This window comes from Dendrobium catenatum, unplaced genomic scaffold (genome assembly GCF_001605985.2).
Source record: "Dendrobium catenatum unplaced genomic scaffold, ASM160598v2 fragScaff_scaffold_892, whole genome shotgun sequence".
In the NCBI taxonomy this organism is placed as follows: Eukaryota; Viridiplantae; Streptophyta; class Magnoliopsida; order Asparagales; family Orchidaceae; genus Dendrobium; species Dendrobium catenatum.
The window spans coordinates 248464-267817 of NW_021319354.1; the positions used below are offsets into that span (position 1 = coordinate 248464).

At 34.4% G+C, this 19354-nt stretch overlaps 1 protein-coding gene across 4 annotated transcripts; it reads right to left on the bottom strand.

Annotated features, from left to right (window-relative positions):
- Positions 1 to 1987: 1987 nt before the first annotated feature.
- Positions 1988 to 8381, bottom strand: LOC110101337. 4 transcript variants are annotated; one of them, XM_020829197.2, is made up of 4 exons: positions 8067 to 8381; positions 6805 to 7151; positions 5016 to 6105; positions 1988 to 4505 (listed from the first exon to the last, which is right to left on the bottom strand). In XM_020829197.2, the coding sequence occupies exons 2-4, from the start codon at positions 6951 to 6953 to the stop codon at positions 2337 to 2339; spliced, it is 3408 nt and encodes a 1135-aa protein (XP_020684856.1). In that variant the 5' UTR covers positions 6954 to 7151; positions 8067 to 8381; the 3' UTR covers positions 1988 to 2336. The 4 variants fall into 4 exon arrangements, with proteins under 4 accessions (XP_020684856.1, XP_020684857.1, XP_020684858.1 ...); XM_020829198.2 differs by having other exon boundaries at positions 8027 to 8381; XM_020829199.2 differs by having other exon boundaries at positions 8275 to 8377.
- Positions 8382 to 19354: the final 10973 nt, after the last annotated feature.

Sequence of the window (19354 nt, forward strand, 5' to 3'; positions counted from 1 at the left end):
ATATATCATGCTTTGTAGTTGGTCATTGAAGAATTGGGCCATCAAATTCAAATATGTTACTCGAACATTCTCCAACAAAAAAGGCACAATCTTGTTACAACATATGTCAATAGTCAATATCATGTTGATCGTTAGCCCCATTATAAAAATTAGAAAACATACTTTGTTGAAATCCTATAAGTCAATACTCATATGAATCTGCCAACTCTTTTTCATCAAAACACAAATGGCTGTTGAGTTGGCATACTTCTCTCAGGTTAACTTGCATATGATGAAATAAATTACAACCAACTCAAAATTGCTTTATTTTGAGATGGATTGTTCCAAGTTGATCAATTATATCATGGTTCAATCAAATCTCCGGCTGTCATTGAATCAGTTTAAGTTTGGATTGTTAAAAACCTTATTTAAGTTCAAAAATTATAAATCTAAGCAATAATATTAAGGGATTTTTACATACATAACACTTCAAACTTTTATATTTACTTATCTAACACCAAAAGTATGCTATTTACATACCTACCACCTAAAAACACTCCGTTTCATCTAAATTATCACTCCGTCAATAGTCAACCTCGACTCTGCCTTTCCAGAGTGAAATCCCTTCTTCTTCATCATTTGAGTATCTACCGACCTTGCCTTCGACGTGCAAAAACCAAACCAAGAAGATCACCCTTCGCCTCTTCCTCACTCTCAGTTTGAGCTTATCTCTATTCGTTTCTCCAATCCCAAGCGTTCATGTGGAGAGAGGATCATGGTGTTTTTTGTCTACTCCATTTCTTATTTTCTATCGAGATCGAAAGTTCAGATCGGAGCTGGCGGCTAAGGCATGATATCTATTTCTACTGGTAGAGAGTCATCGTCTTCTAGTTTTTTTTTCCCGTTAGACATGTTCTCTAATTCTGCTAACAAGAATTTTCATAAGTCCTACTCAATTCTTGTATAAATCCTGTATCCAAACAGATTCAATCTGAAAAATCTCAATTGGAGCAACTTTCACTTTAGTCAAATATGAACAACCATACACCCTAATTTGCACTTCCCTTGCCAAATCAGATCAATTCCCCTAAGATTGAATTATTGCTAATTTTATCCTCGAATATCTGCTTAGAACAATAGGCACGACAGTTGAGGCAACGATGGAGGAGGAGATTATCGAAGCAATGATCTTGAGGATCGAACACAAGTCGAAGAAAATTGAGAATTTGCTTAGGTAGTTAAGTGAATCGAAAAGCTAGCCCCAATGACCAATACAATTTTCTATTTTTTCCAATTTCTAGATTGGTTTTCAACTTAAAGCCTGTTGTTCTTGAAAATGCTCTGATCAAAGCTAGTTGAGGCGCTGAAGACGGCTTTGGAGGTGTCTCCAACTAGTACCGAGGATCAGCGGAGCTAGGTTGACATTACCTCTTCTTTTAGTTTTTCAAAATGCTCATATTAAAGCTTCGATGCGTGAAATAAGCTTCCGTCTCCGATGCACGAAGATACCAGTGGTTGGGCTGATCGGATTTTTTCTTCACGACGAGCTCCAGTCTATACTTCCAATCTGATAGCACAGAAGAAAGAGAGAAAAGACAAAGAGCAAACCTGTTCTCGCAATGAAGACTCAACAGGTCGAGCAGATAGGTAACAAAGTGGTAATTTTGATGAAACAGAATGTAAATGGGTGGTAGGTATGTAAATAGTAAACTTTGGGTGTTAGATAGATAAATAAAATAGTTTGAAGTGTTATGTATGTAAAAATTCCTAATATTAAAGGAAGCTAAGCCAAGTCAAGGAATGAAAGCTACCTAAAATTTTTGGTTAGATCATTTATAAAATCTTCATTCATACTGCATCAAGAACAAATTTTGTTTGCTCCACCAATGAGCGGACTAATGAAAATCGCACCAACTCTTAAAAGTAGATGTCAGGAGCTCAAAAGTCAAAGATCCACAAGGAAACAAAAACAAATCAGATTGCTGATCAAATTTATATTAGCAGGATGAAATAGAAAATCAAATAAGTGGACTGAAACTGAATCCATTTGAAGAATTATTCCAACTGATTAAGGTTTAAGGATTTATGGTTTATTCTTCAGCTACATAAAAACCAAAGTTTGCTTTTCTTTCAGGGAAAAGAAAAGAAAAGAAAAGAAAAACATTAAGCATACTATGAGCATAGAGCATAACGCTGCAACTTTATGCAGAGGTCACAAACCTGGAAATTAAAGCATAAAAATAACTACGAAGGAGTAATTCAACAGATCCTATATTGCTTCTGGATTCTTCAGCAAGTATGCTTCTCAAACTTTGATGAACTAATCTCTCTTCATCCTAAAACTTTACAAATTTACCTCAAATTCTGTGAGTGTACAATGGAGGATTCAAGGGTGTAGCAGCAGGAGGCCTGAACAAAAATGGTCCAGGCAAAAGAGTGGCTGGAACTTCCAAAGAGCTCCCTTCATTGCTCAGATAAGAGGAAGTAGAGCCAATCTCTCTGAGCAAAAGCTGGTTCTGAGGCAAAAAGTAAGGGTATGGCCCCTGAAACATTGTATGAGAAGCTTGTACAGGTAACAAAGTACCTCTCATCATCATATCAGTATTTGAGGAGCCATCGAATACAATTACCTCCTTTGTCACATATGCTTTATGGTTCATATTGCTTTGATTAACATTGTTGCGAACCTGCATATTTGTCATCAGTGGAACTGGGCTGCAAACTGCAAAGGGGAAGTTTTCATGGTTTGGAGCTCTGACATATGAAGTAAAACTTAATGGTGAAGGCAAACTCGGAGCAGCTGAGTTGTTATCTTTAGCTGGAGAATCAATCTTTAGAAGATTAGAAGACTCTTCATTGTGAGTAACCATTAAGTTCTTACCCATCAACCTAAGGATGGAATTGGTGCTAGACTGTGAAGGTGTTCCACATGATGGGCTTGTTGAACCAACAGCACTACAACTCCTTGTCATGATTGACCCGGTAGGAGATTCGAGGGATGTAATATTTCCTGCGTCAGTATGCAAAATCGAGTAGGCACCAAAGGGCGCAGAGATACTTGGTCCGATATGCAGATTTGGAATCAACTTTGGCTTCGAAGTTGGCATGTTACTAGCCATGATGCTTTGCCTGGAGCAGCAGCAATGATGATAGTTTGATTGCAGCTGCGATTTATTCATGGTGAAATCCATCTTACATTGCTGATTGTGTTCTATATCTGATAATTGAGCTTCTTCATTATCTGCCATATATCTCCCCAGATTTCCACGAGCGGCTAAAGGCTTCAATAGCAATTCTCTATCTGATGCTTTGGTAAAAGAAACGTTTAGAAATGCAGGAGATATGGAAGAACTCGAAACAGGAGATCCAGATGGCTCTCTATTAATAGCCAAATTTCTTTCTTGATTTGGTACGACTGGAGCTGAGGCTATAGAACAGTTTTGTCTTGGGGTATCAGGCGCCAGGTCTCCATGGCTGGTTAAACAAGCACTGGATTCTGTGGATGCAGCTCCAGCTTGAGATTTCACACCTCTATTTTCCAATTTATCTGATGTTTTTTCATTTTGTTTATCAAGAAACACTCGCTCCATTGATTTTTCACAATCTTTCGAAGGCAGAATTTGACTTGTTTTATCATCTAAATCCAACAGAAGAACTGGGAGAATTTCACCATTTACAGATTTAGCTATTATGGCACCACCGTCAACTTTATCTGACGAAGCTCTAGTAAACTTAATGAAGCCCATATTCTGATTTTGCGATACGGAACTTTTAGTTTTAACATCTTGGCACTGACAGCTTCCTGAAAGTAAACATCGTTCAGAAATTTCATCATCTAAAAAACTTGTGATGGAAGCCTCAACACATCTTTGTTGTTCTTCATTGCTGCCAGAAGAAATCTCTCTTTTCCTCTTATTCTTACGAAGCATTTTGGTGCTGACGTTAGACTTGGATAAAGTAGAAATCTTTTTAGTTTTCTGCGAAAGATTACGGTTTTCAGTTGATCTATTATTTGTTTCAGGAAAATCAGCCGAATTTTGTTTTCTGCCCATAAATAAATCATCATTTCTACTGTTTTTGGAAGTAACCAAAGCTCCAGATGCTTTCGCCAGTTTCAGGCGGAGAACATTCATTGAAGTACCTTTTGAAGAACATCCTTGAAGACTTTTCACCTCATTCGGCTCCAGGTTTTGAAGAGGAGCATTAGCTGGGAAGTCCTCTATCTTGGATTTTGGTGTTTGGGAGAGTTTCATAAAATGTCTTTTTGCAGAAGAAAAGGTACCTGAAGCTGAATTTGTCATCTCTAGGTTTGTAATTTGACTCACAAATTCGCCTGGCTTAACCATGTTTTTGAGGAAGTTTGACTTGCATATTTTTTTGGGTAGATCAGAGCGTTTAGAACAATGCCACTTCTGTAAAGTTAAAGTTCTACAGCTCATATGAGTTTGCTCCGCTTCACCTGATAATTGATCTGCTGATTCTTCTTCTTGATGAGATTCTTCATTATGATTAACTTCTGGTGCTGCCTGGATATTTGATGTCAAATCATGCAGTAAACGTCATCAAATATCGAACTAAGAAGCAAATAAAAACTTAGATGCCATGGACAAATCTCTATGACAGCGAATTAAGAACCGTGAAAAAAATCACACTTAAAATAAAATAATATAATTGAGAAACAACTTTCTAATAGACGAACATAAGAAATCTATGAGCTGCAGTGTATTTGCTTATATACGAAAATCATTTTGATTAACTCAACATTATATATATAACAAGAACAAATAAAGCATAAGTTTATGAAAGTATAGAAAACCAATCCGAGTTGTAACAAACTCGGATGTTATCAACCTTTCCTTAAAAGAACAGCAGAAGCTACTTTATGATCAGTTCAAAGTCCAAAAAACGAAAGTAATCAAATGAGATTAGCCCTATTAACATGTCAATTCAATTTAATTTCAATGAAAAGAAGTATCAAATAAGCTTACAAAAAAACATATAATTGAATAAATTATAATGCATCAGTGCACACATACCTCATTTTTTAACAGCTTTAAGGAACATAATTTCTTGTTCTTCATTTTCAACTTCATTTTCTTCAGATGTTTTTCCCAAACAAAGTATTTCTTCTGGCTAACCAAACTGGTCTTTCCATCTCTAACCAGATTAATATTCTTACTTGGCTTAAACACATTCTTTGATATTACTTGGGGAGCATCATTGAACTTTGACAATATACGAAGCTTAATTCCATTTGAATCAACGTAAACTGCCCCTTCACTCCTGTTATCTCTAGCATCGACTTGTGAGATAAATTTAAGCCTTTTAGTCACTGTGTTAGCTTCAATAGGGGGAGTTATCGAAGTTAAATCCGTAGCCCAGCTCGTACCATTCCTCCTATCAAGATCTTCAAGCGAGCAATGGGGAGCAGTGGCATAAATATCCTCCATCAGCCTTTTCTTTGTCGGCTTTACCAAAAGCTTTGGAGTTTTATCCACGATCTTAGTAGCATCAGATGACATGAAAAGACACTGATCCATATGAGCATTCAAAGTGGTGTTTGAGGTGGAAGAAAATGTCTTGCACACAGGGCAAACCTTTGATGCCATGAGATCTGAAGCTGTAGAAGTAGATGCAATCTCTTCTGCTCGACTTGTCTCGGAAATAGCACCTGGTTTTAGGACCAAAACACAGTGCTGCACGACTGGTTCGGAGCCTAACTGCGTCGAGAATCTCTCAAAAGCACACTGATTTGTCAACGTTGAGCCAATTTCATAATCTTCATTAATCAAATCATATCGTTTATCTTCCTCACTCAAGTATCGACTATTGTCATTCTTTGCACAACTCAGCAACTTGTCATCTGACGGTGAAAATGAGATTATTTGAGTTGGATTATGTTCTTCATCTAGCAAAAACGTTTCTCCGACCTGAGATAAATTGACTCCGATATTCTTTTCAGTTTCGGCTGCTGAAGTTTTGCAAAAAAGGTCTCTCACTGAACTGGCTGGCTCGAAAGGTGGCAGTAGATCTTGAACGCCATGTTTCAGGCAAAGCTTCAATAATCGACGAGAAAATGGCCAACTGGTGTGATTGTTTTTACTTCTTGTTGCAAAAACATAGTCTCTGCCAAAAAAATGTAAATTTAATACAGTATTTAATAATGCATCGATTACTGGTGACAAAACAAACCAATTGGCTACTTTTTAAAACCTCCTACTCAAAATTAGCAGAAGGTTACATAAGAAATATTATCTACCTTCGATAGTGGGTCTTTTGTAGTTAAGCTTGCCCGTGAAACATTTTAGAAACATAATGATCATATGTAAGCTAATAATCAAAGAAACCCCATTAAATCTCACAGCTAAAAATAGATTCCCAAGAAACTTTAGCATCAAGAAAAAAAAAAAGTAAACTATTAATTAGATTAAATGAACCAGTTGATACAAACCCATAAAATAAAGATCTCCATAGAGAGGTGAGGAAAAGAAAAATCACAGAAGAAACAAAATTCAATGTAGATGGACCAGTCTCCAAACTGAAAGGGAATGAGCACAAATAATCTATTTGAGCACAATGGCAGCCTTTACAAATCTACTCTGACCAAATCCCAAAAGGTATCAGGTGGCTCTGCTAGAACATTCATATAATTCATGAACAAAAAGGAGAACCTCAGATCCATCACTGATTTAATTTGATAAGAATTTACACACGAAAAGTGCTCCTAAGCAATTGCCAGCCCACCAGACCATATTAATGATTGCATCTAAGAAAATATCATACATGAAGTATAATGATAAAAAAGTGAGGGCATAAACTGTATACCTTATGCAGAAATTAGGTATCTGTGTCTCACCAAAGCTTACTACTGCAGGATCTACCTCTTGAAGCTTCAGCTGCTCGGATTTCCTTTCATCAGCTCTGAGTTCTGAAACCTTAGAGGACGAACATGTGGGATCTGAATGGTATAACATCTGCAGAAAGGCTCTTCTCCTTGATGCTTTTTTTTTTCGATAATATATGTAGCCCAAGAGCAATACTGCAACTGGGCTTACTATTGCACTTAGCCTCCAGCATAACAGAAGGGTTTTAGCTCACAGAAAGGCCACCAAGTATCCAAAGGAGAAACAAAATCCCCACACCACAGAACTTTTCAACTGATCTAAAGATGCCTGCAAAAATGAAGAGAGATTTTGTTGAAAATAGATATTTGAGGAACATTCATTTACGTACTCAGTAACACATAAAATGAAAATTAGAATCCTCGACGAGGAACTTCTGGAACCTATCATTTTATGTGGACAAAGAGGTCAACAACACATAGTCGTCCACTAACAAGCCAGCAAGCAAGCAAGGAGTGGACAAAAGGGGAAGGAATGTTCATATTTCATGAGAAAAGTATGAGAAAAGTGAAAGCACAAGGGAGAGATTCTTCAAGCAAATGAAGAAAATAAGAGATCTGGAAAGAGAAATACATGAACAACATAAATAAGAAACGAAACAAAAAAACCGGATTTTTTTATTTGCGAATACACAGGAAAGAAGAAAGGTTATGAAGGACAGACAGGGAAAGAGGGGCAAAAATAAATAAGAGAAATCTTCAAGAGTCTTCAGATTTCGATATCGTTTGCATATATGTGGTTTCAGTCAAGTATTCTGAGAATATAACGGATGATTTGAATAGATGATCAAAAGAAACCAGCCGATTCCTGACTATGATCATCAGAAAATCTACAGTTAATCCTCCAGCACAGTCCGAAAAAAGTGGAAGTTTTAAACGCAAAACACAAGGATTCAAACCAAAGAAAAGGTAAACGAGAGAGAGAAAGGGGGGAGTTTGAAAAGAAGAGTTGTTTAGATAAAATCCTATGTTCAGCAGAATCCTTAAGAACCCATGGCTAACTTCCATGATAGAACCTCTTAGAGTGTCAGAAACTGTTGGGAAGATCTACAATAAAAAGGGAAAAAAAAAAAAAAAACAAAAACAAATAGAGAAATACGGAAGAAAAGAGAAGATAGGAAGCACAAAAAAGATAACTTTATTTACATAGCAAGAAACCCTTAAATCCTCCGTATACAAAGCTCACCCTTTCATGGACTCCCAACTTCGATCACAAAGCGAGCAAGCTAGCTTGGATGATACAGACAGGGATTCTGAAGAACATAGAGGGGAAACCACACAGATTATAAAAGAGAGACAGAGAGTGGTATTTTCCCGAGATGAGGAGAGGAATTTCTAGTTTTTCTTTGTACTGCCAATTGATAGGAGGAAAGAAAAAAACACCACCCACTCACACATCAAAGGCACTAGGTTCTTCTCCCTAAAGCCAGCGAGGCTCAATAGTAACAGACTAACAGGAGAGAGAGAGAGAGAGAGAGAGAGAGAGAGAGAGAGGAGGAGGAAGGGGGGGCAATAGAAACGAAGGGTCTTGTGGGCAGTCCCATCCAATACCTACTGGCTTTCTTTTTTTATTTTCTCCCTATCTCAAGTCTGATACTGATATCATAATTATGGGGCACATTTTTTTTGCTTCCTACACTTTCATTAAATTATGAAAAGGCCCCCACGTTATTCACAGAGCTCCAAAAACAACTTTAAATTTCAAACTTTTAATACTTTACAAAAATACCCCTCAGCCTTGAAAAATTATGAAAAATTTTATTTTTATTTCCTGAAGATTAATTAATTTCTTGACTGTGATAATCCACTACATTGTCGCGTAACTAAAAAAAATAAAGAGAAATAAAATAAAGTGTGTCAAATATAATTTTATAATGATAAATTTATGGCTGTCACGAGAAATTTTCTTACTAAATTATCATCTATATTTTACACATAAATTGCTAAATTTATATATTTATAAAATATTAAATTCTTGAATTTATATGTATTTTGATCAAATCATTAAAAATTTAATAAAAATAAAAAAGTATGGATGGATTACCTAGTCAAATGTTCACGAGTGGACAGTTAAAGCTCAACAATATGGCACAATGTTAATATATAAACAACAGTGTTTGGATGATAGAAGTTTAGCAATATTTGTGGCGATTACGAATAGTGGTTGTCGACATTGATTGTAAAAATGTTCAACAGAGTTCTTTAGCTTTTCTAGCACTTAAACCCGCTCCTGTAGGGCCCTCCTGTAGACATGAAATCCTATTTGTAGTTTTTTTTAGAAGAGCATTTTTGCAAATTTGATCAGAACTCAAAATTCCATATCATTTGGTCCAAATTGATCCTTTAATTGCAAATCCTTTATCAAACATTTGAATGTTTTAATGATATCATAATCACGTAACCTTTGGCTCGTTAGATTCATCTTATCAAGCCGCTCAATTTAAGTATAAGCACGTCAAAATTGGAATTAATTTGTTTAGTTCTTCAATTAATGTGGAGAAGTATCTAAATATGTTTCATATCCTTGAGTTGAGCTCATTTGGAGTTGGATCAAATCACTTATAGTGTTGATTGATTTATACCACCGATGCATTAAATTCAGTCAAAAGTTTGCCAAAAATTTGTTGCAATTAGAGCTCAGGTGATCATGAATTTTATTCTAATTTTCTTAAGTTAAAATTATCTTGATATTCATATCATCCTATAAATATTTTGGAGATTTATCATTTGTCCTCTTATTTTAAGACATCAAAGGTTGTTTTATTTTAATATGCATTTTAGAATTAAAAAAAAAAAATAGTTGTGCAAAATTACAATTTTAGAAAAAATTTGTGATTGCTCTATAGATCACATGTAAAATCTCTTTAATTATAATTTCAACTTTCGGATATTGTCTACCCTTCATAACAGACGATGTATCATGAGATTTCGCTAATGCTTCCTTGACTTGTTGTTATACTAATTGCTTTATATCTACAGATAGTACTAACTCTTTTTCTAGCTTTGTTGGTTCATTTTCCACTTCTTCTATATGAGCATGTTTGGTGGAAAAAAATTGTGTCGATGCTACGTCATTAGGTGTCCACCTAAAGAAATCCTAAAGGCGACGTCTACACTAGGCTACGAATACCTAGGTGCTAGAATTGAATCCGGGGAAATTGACCTCGACTAATGAGGTCAACAATGTTCACCTTAAAGTTCAACCTGAACTAACTCATCTAGTGAAGATTTAACTCGTGGTACTAGTGTAGGAGATACCTTGCTTTGCATGAGCAATTATGGTTATCATCTCTTATAACATTTTGTCTATTCCGAATATTTGTTCATCATTCTTATGTAATTATTCTATTAGGGGTTGGGTTGAATATTTTGTGGTATCTGTGTCGACTCCAATATCAATAGCTTTTACTTCACCTTTACCCTTATATTTTTGCCTTTGTTGAGATGAACAAGTTCCTACCATATCAACACCACCAAACATTACTTCATTCCTTTCTACACCTTCTGTTGCTTCTGGTTCATTGATCTAGCAGTGCTTTCTTTTAGATGATCCATCATTTCTTCAATTAATTTTCCTTCCACATGATGTGAATCTACTATATTATATTCTCCGGCAGATGATTATTCTTTATTTCACTACATTATTTCTATGAGCCATTAATGCAGTTGGAGTGGAAATCATTTTGTCTGCCAAACCTTCTCCCCATTAGATAACAAGGTTGGTTGATTTATGAACATAAGGTTGGTTGATTTATGAACATAAGCCTCTTCCTATCAAAGTGAGAAGATGATTAGCTACCTTATAAATGGCGTTGATCGACCTTTGATATCCGTTAACCAAAAGAATGACCAGATGTTCTCAATGGAATGTTTCAAAATTGATTTGATGAAGGAGATATGAGATTATACCCTCAAAAGGCTAATGCTCCACATCCTAAAGATTTAAGATGAGTATATTAGCTCTGCTTATGGGTTGTTGTTGTGTGATGATTATGGTATAAAAAATTCTTCTATTCTCTAAGATAATCTATAATAGCAATCGATCAACTTGAACCTGATTCTTGAAACTCTACTCTCTTCTTAGTGGGAGAGATGCTTCTCACCCTCTCCTTGAGGGTGGTTGAACTCTAGTAGAAATGACATCCTTGATAATTCTCATAAATTCAGTCTTTGACAGCTCGTAACTAGTGGTATAATCATGAATCAATCCATCTAATGATGATTTAAATTTCCTTTCCTTTCAGATAAAGAGGGTAAAGCAGGATTTATGTGAAATGGATTGGGAGAAGAATATGCTATTCTCATTGGATTTTCTTGAAAGTTTGATAAGGATGTTAAGCCAAAGTGAATTTGTCACTAGGCACACCAAGTGGATGAAATTAGTTAATTTAAAACCTAATTGCTAAATTAAAACAACAAAGATAATATTTTTTGAATTTTTTCAATATTTGAAAAAAATGTAGCAATTATCACTCAGTGTGGAAGGAAGACGAATTTATCAAAACATGAAGATAATAATGACAATATTCTAATTAGTAGAGATAGGTGTTGAGTATGATTTTCACTATGCAGATATAAGAAAATTAAGGTGCAAAAAGTAAAATATGGAAAGTAGAATTCAAAACAATCACACGAGAGATTTATAGTGGTTCGATCAAACAATGACCTACGTGCACTCACCTGGGTCTTCCTCTTCGAGTATTGCACTCTCACTACAGTGTTTCTCCTTTTTCCACCATAGGAAGGTGAAGAAGCCCTTCCGCAAATCACTTCTACCAAACCTGATGCGGCGGAAAGCCGAAAGCTTTATCACCCTCCATATGATGATAATGAACCTTCAATCTTTTTCTCCCTCTTACAGAAGGCAAAGTACCTTGAATGCCTTTCTCACCCTTTTGGTGATGGCAGAGAATCATATCCTTGAGCTGAAGAACTTCTCCCTGGAGCCACCCAAGAAACCTAAACAAACACTTGAAGGAATAAGGAAAGACACTTGCTTGGAGCAACTGTGTGAACCCTTCACACATGAGCTCTCTCTCTTCTTCCTAAATCTCTCCTAGATCTACTTCTCAAAGCTCCCTCTTAAGAACATTCAGTAGTCAAAGACAATAAAATAAGTTAATAAAATAAATTAAATAAAAGGCCTCCTAAAAAGCCCTAAATTTAATTCTAGCAATGATAGTCATCCGGTACGATTAGATTAACATACTCTTATTAGTATTGTACAAAAAGCTAGGTACTGTATGTTCAGTTCAAGGAATTGAACTAATTTTTTAAGATGATTTAGATCATCAACCATTATGATTATTTTAAACGACTTAGATTATCATTCAGTACAATTGGCTATTCATCCCATGAATGAATCGAGTTGTATAGTATGATTTGTGAGATCATCCTGTACGATCTGGCTGGATTAATTAAACTAAATTTGTTCACTAATCATAAGATTAATTTAGGTAAGATTTAATTATACAATACAGTATGATTCCTATTATACAGTATGATGAGTATAAAATTTGAATTTCAGAATATTGCTTAAATTATTATTGGTAGCTAGGATCCTTATTTTCAGTTGATCATCATGTATGATATACATCATACATTATGATTAGTTCTTCTTATATTCATTATCATAATTAGACATTTTAATCATTTTCTAATTACCCGATTATACAATATAAAATGGATCGTATAATATAATTTTTTCAGAAAATCTAACTTCTTATATTATCACTCACTCCCTTCAATATTTGTTTGCATGATTATCAAGTTTAGTATCCACCAAATATATGATTTGACTAAAGAAAGATAAAAATGCATAATAAATAAAAATGCTAATTTTTTATGACATACTTGACCCTATTCTATCCAATCATGAGTTGATCAAATTTGCAAGTGAATAATAGACATGAAATGTTAGTGCATAGGAAAAATAGATATGTAATAATAGTAATTAACATTAGATAGCATAGTAAGAAATCTAATAATATTTGTTTTTATTAAAATCATAGGACTTGGGTCCACATTTACAATAATCTCCTATTGCAACTCAGGAATCCTAATTGAGATTGTGATTTTTTATGATAGAAAAATATTATTGTTTTGTTAATTTCATTATTTCTACAAGCATGTACTGGATATTTTCTTTTTGTTATTTATGTGTACTAATATTTCAAGAAAATCATACTCCAGTCAACTGAAGACTTCAAGATAGAATAGATTAGGATTTCATATAATAAGGTCTATAAATCTTTATTTTTTTAATTTCTTGAGTATGAGAGAGTGTGATTGTAATTGGGTAACCGTGCACACACATATAGAGGGGAGAGTCAAAACTTAAATTTTTAAAATTAATCATACTATTTGACTTCTAATTATACTCTATGATTTGTCATTTTTTTTTTCCAAAATGTAGTTTATCAAATCATGGCTTGTACTTTTGAACAATTCATACTTTATAATATTAGTTCGTACAGACGACTGATAGTGTATAAAATCATGTTGGCACTAGTTCATCCCAAATGAATTCATTCATTTGTTTTATTATTCATATTATACAATGTTAGTTCATATAGATGATTGATAGTGTATGAAATCGGGTTCGTACAAATTCGTCCCAAAAAAATTATTCATTTTTGTATTATTTATATTGTACAATGTTAGTTCGTACAGAAGACTAATAGAGTATAAAATTGGGTTTGTCCATAATCATACATAATAAAGTATGATATATATTAACTATTCATACTGTATGATATTAGTTTGAACAGATGATTAACATGTACAAATTAAGGTTTGTACCATATCATACCAAACAAACACATTCAATTTTGAACTGCTCGTATAATATGATGCTAGTCCACATAGATGACTGATAGTGTATGAAATTAGGTCATATAAGATTGTACCATGATTTTTGCTATTTCTACAGATGATCCACGATCGTAATGCAAAATCTGAAGGTTGTTCACTTATTATTTTCAATTTTTTGGATGATTTTTCTTACGTTTTCTATATAAGAAGTCCTAAGAACTGATACTGAAGACTTTTGCTAGAGTGGCCATTGAGTGTGTGTGTTTGGGAGAGATTATAAGAGTGAAGAGTGAGAGATCTAATGAGGGGGAGTTATGAGGAATTTACAAAGCTGCCCAAAGCGAGGATATCTTTATCTTCTTCTAATTTCTGCCCATCTCCTCTGGAAACTTTTGAGAGAAGATTTTCAACACTATGTCAAGGTTCTCTGCCTTCACTAGGAGGGTAAAAAAGGATGTGACAATTCTTTGCCATCACTAGGAGGGTAAAAAAGGACGTGACAGTACTATTGACATTTTTTTTATTTTATTTTTTCCCCCAATCATCTTGGGTTGACTTAGTTGGATCTCATTAGATCTAATTTAAACTTGAGACAACTTGAATCAAGTTGAATTAGAATAAAAAAAGTTTAATTAGCCTTGATCAATACTCTTTAGCCATGTCAAGCTCGATTTGACTTGAGTCAGGGATTAATTTGTGTTTAATTTTATTAGTTTGGTCAAGTCGAGTCGATCCCAAACCAAGTCAACTTGAGTCTGATTCAAACTTGGTTTTAGTCCTATAAGTTTAATCTAATTTCAAGTAAAGCCTAATTCACTTTCTAGCTAATTAAAAATTTCTCCTAGATTAGGAAATCAAATTAAAGGGGTGAAATTAAATTAGCAGCTTCTTGATGTCCTTCTCTGAATATCTGAGGTTTCTGACCGCCAGCGGGTCCTATTCACATGATTCATGAGATACTGAATCAAAGGGGGAGGTGTGGCGTGCTTCCTCTTTGGGTTTTAGCATGCTTTTTTCCTTCATATGAAGCCATCTCTGTTTTGGGGTGGAGGCATGACTCTAAGGATCAGAAGCTACCTCTTCTCTTGAGACTCCCTATTCACAAACCCCAAGCAAAATCCCCTCCTCTCTCAGCTCACCTTATGGTTCATGAAATCTAGGAGCCAATTGACATGCCCCACTTCTTATTTGAGACCAGAGACCAGAGTTTCCCTCTCCTGGCCATCTCTAGTAGCCAAAGGCTATTGCCCCTCTTAACACCAGCTCATCTCCTTTTATTCACAAGTCCCAGGACCAAACCCGACACTGACTTGAGCTCCTACCTTAACCACAGACTTTCCTCCTCCCTCAAGTAGGTATGCCCTCTTCTTCTTCTTCTTCTTCCTCTTTTGCTTCCTCCCCATCTTCTTCTCACTCTTCTTCTATTTCTTCTTCTAATTCTCCTTTTATTTCTTCATCCTCTACTTATCCCTGTACTTCTTCTTATTCTCCTTCTTCTCCTATTATTTCTTCTTCTTCCCTATAAAATTTTATATGGAAACTTGCTTTAGTCATTTTTTTCTACATCTAAGTATACATATGCTTTTGTTGAGATGGTTATTACATGAATCATCAAAGATCTTGTTTGGATTATTTAGATTATTTCAATCAAGTAGGTGTGTAAATCAATTTTTTCAAGCTAGCTTGCTTTGTACGATCTTGCAAACATAGCATAACAATTGTTTGATGAAATGCCTCAATGAGATTTCACTTGTACTTAAGCTTTATTTTATAAGATTTTGAATTGTTGACTTTTGAACTTGAGGGGATGACTTCAATTTTCATTGTAATAAGTTTAATGGTGCCTTCACCACTATCTCTTGCTATTTAGCTTTGCTATGATGTTTAATTACCAAGTGATGTTTTAACATTTTTGAGAAAGGTTGAATTCGTTGATATCCATGGACAGCCTCATGGAAGGTATACAAAAGGGTATGTTGATTAATTTTATTTGAAAGATAAGTTTATTTATTTGTTGTATATGTAGAATCTATGCTTCTTCATTACTTGTCTTATATGATAAATTTTTTAAAATCTCATGTTTAAGTTGTTAGAGATCATGAGAAATCTATGTTGTTTGTTGAAAAAATATGCATGTAGATTTTTGTGTGATGATGCTTATTAAAAGAAGAGAGAAAAAGATTTGTGACCAACATGGTTGTGATTGTACCGAGCATTCATATAACTCCATCATAGCATAATTAACATATGATTTGGGATTTTGGCTTATTAATGACATGATTGGTTACCCTTTACCTTTCTTTTCCTAGTATTTTTTTCATTTTAGATTTGCATTCGTGGGATAAAAGTGACATTAAACCTCATTTAAAAAAAAAAAAAAAAATTTTCACTTGGTAAAGATGTTGAGTTGCATGTGGATATTTGGTGAGAGCAATCACATATGTTATTTCTTAATGGCAAGCATTCACATGCCCTTTATATGATATTTTGGAGAAGGGTTCAAGAATTTTCATATGCTCCAAATATGAGTATGGCATAGATCTAAGGGCAACAATGTTTTATGTTGATTAGAACATTTTCTCAAATTTTGGAAAGAATAAAATGTTAACATGAGATTTATGTTGTCCTTGCTTTTCACTATACTAGGGTCAAGGGGGTTGACTTGGTCAAATTGACCAAGCCAGATCCTAAGACCCCTTTTATTGGGTTCAGTCGGTCAAACCAAGTTTACTGAGCCTAGACCTAGGTCCTGGGTCAACTTGGTTGACCAAGTCAACCTAGGTTGACCAAATAAGCCCAACTCACCTTTATTTGAGTTTCAATAAATTTCAAACCCCCCTTAGCTCAAATCCTAATCAATTTGGCCTTGATTGATCATGTTGACCTAGTCAACACTTGGCTTAGTCAACCCAATGCTGATTTTGTCAAACTTAACCTATTTAGGTCAAATCCATGACCCCTTTAGCATCTAAACACTTTCAAGCCTTCCCTTGACCCAAAACACAACCAAGGGAGCATATATACATGCTAATTAACCCTAAGAGGCATTCTAGACATCCATCATAGGGTTGAGACTAGAAATAAGGGTATAAGGCTTCATTAGAGAGGACTTTTGATTACTTTTTCCATAAGCCTCCTCAAGCCTGATTCTTGGTTCCATTGAGCTCCCCTTTTCTCCCTCCACCTCTCCCAAGGCAAATCAACTAGTCAAAGCTCGCCAGTAATGAGATCTCTGATGAATTGTGCCCTAATGCATTCCAAGGTGATTTTTTGTCGATCTAGAGCCTTTTAAATAGTGATTTCTTCTACAAATAGGAGCATGGACAATCTATAAGTGCAACAAGCCAAAGATCTCCCTAATCCAATGTTTGGATTAGGTATAATCTCAAACCCTAGTCTAGAATACTTAAATTAAATAACTTTTTATAAAGTGCATTTTAGATCACAAGAATGGTCCCCCATGAATGCTTTTCACTTATATTATCTATGTTTAAAACTTCATGCAATTTGATCGATCCAATCAATCAAATGAGATGAAAAATGAGTTTTAGGGTTCAATTTACGTAGCCTTCATGTTATGTAAGATCTGGACTATTAATCTTGCGCTCAATGGTTCAGATCTAGCCATTCTATGGCATTCGTTCAACCACAAATTTGATCCCTTGGCTCTGTTCTCCGTTCGGATCAATTTGGACCACTTGTTTCAAACTGTGAAAGATCAAATGGTGGAGGAATCCCACTAATGTGGTTAAGTTGCGGGAATTGATTCATGCGCCAATGCAATTATTAGAAATGATTGCATGATGACATAATCATTGCCAATGATTTCCCGTGGTTTGGGGAAGTCAATCAGAACCCGCCACATTGGTTCTCGTCGTCAAAATTTTTTAATTAGTTTAATTAATTTTAAATGTATTTTTAATTAATAGAACTTATAATAGTTTTTAAAAATTATTTTTTAAATTAAAAAATACATATAATATATCAAAAATTTTAAAATAAAAAACATTTAATTTAAAATTATATTTATTTTAAAATGTATTATATATTTTAAATTATTTTGAAATCCTTTTTTTTAATATATTTAAATTTTTAAAAGATTAATTAATTTAATTTAAAATTAATTATAGAGATTAAAAACTTTATTTAACTTAAGTAATCTTTATTATTTAATCATATAAATATTTAATTAGATATTATATTTATTAAGAAAGTTGCTATTTGCATATGTTACATTGTTGCAATTTTTATAGTTTTGATGATTTCAAATATTATTATTTTATGTGCAATTATTTCCTAACACTTTTTGAAAGAATTATTTTTGCTCTTGTGTGTACTAACATTTCAGGAAAATTGAACTCCAAACTATGAATACTTTAAATCAAATTCAACATACAATACTTTGCAAATTGGAGCTCTAAATTGTTCTTTGAATTAAGAGGGAGTGATTGTAATTGAGTGAATAAAAATACAAACACACACTTAAGGAGATCTTACAAAATTTGTACTGATCGTACAGGACGAACCTAGTTCGTACGGGACGATCAGGTCAATCTTCTCCACGTAAGAGCAATGGAACGAACAGGAGTTGGAGGAAATTTTTCTAAGTCCTAATTGTCCAGGACGAATTTATTTTCATCACAGGATGATTTCTTCTCTGTAAAAATTTCATCCAGACAAATTCCAAATCGTCTCAGGATGAATTCCGCTCTATAAAAAATTTTGTCCAGACGAAATCCAAATCGTCATAGGACGAATTCTTCCCTGTAAAAATTTCGTTCAGATGAAGTTCATTATCGTGCCAGGATGAGTTGCTCTCAGTAAAACTTTTATTCGGATGAAGTCCTGTTTGTCCCAGAATGATGTGAACCGATATACCAAAATTAGTTACGTCCATGCAGTTACTTGGAAACTGACCTATGGTATAACGGATTGTATCGGGCGAACCTAGTTCATACAGGATGATGATCGTATACGAACATAGTTCGTACCAATATACATAAGGATCATTTCTGACACTTTAAGTAAAATCTTCCAGGATGATCCACGATCATACGAGATGATTCATTTTGTGTTGATTTGAAAAATTTGCAGTTTTTGGACGTTGTTTCTTGTCTCTCCTATACATAGTCCAAATTAGACTACCACCCAATCTTTTTGCCATTTTATCTGTTGCAAATCTATTTTCAGAACTTATATTTTGATGATTGACAAATACTATTGATTCTCTTAGACTGTCTGTTACTTCTAACTTTTCAGGAATCGAAGATCGGACGAACAAACGAAGCTTGTTTAAGATTGCGTAGGTTTAGGGTTGAGTAAGTCTGTACTTTGTTTTTTCTCTTCTTGAGTCTATTTGTAATGTTCAAAGAGACTGGTGCTAAGTAACCCTACACACACATGAGAAACTTATAATTTCTATTTTTACTTATATCGGCCAGGATGATATTGACATCGTCCTGGACGATCGGGCTTAAAACAGAAATCTAAACAAGGATTCTTAATTAAGGCAGCCATCATTAACAGATTGTCCTGGACGATGTATGTATCGGCCAGGATGATAAGCTCAAAATAGAAAGAAGTTGCTGCTATAGACAATTAAGGTATTATGTATTTTTTAATAATCGGCCATGACGATCATTCATCGGCCAGGATGATATT

Bases quoted from the DNA above. Each gene is read 5' to 3' on its own strand.
- LOC110101337 (XM_020829197.2), bottom strand. From the start codon at position 6,953: ATGTTATACCATTCAGATCCCACATGTTCGTCCTCTAAGGTTTCAGAA. The intron at 6,106-6,804 runs GTATACAGTTTA...TTTTTTTGGCAG, and splicing joins ATACCTAATTTCTGCATAAG to AGACTATGTTTTTGCAACAA. The intron at 4,506-5,015 runs GTATGTGTGCAC...TCAAATATCCAG, and splicing joins TAAAGCTGTTAAAAAATGAG to GCAGCACCAGAAGTTAATCA.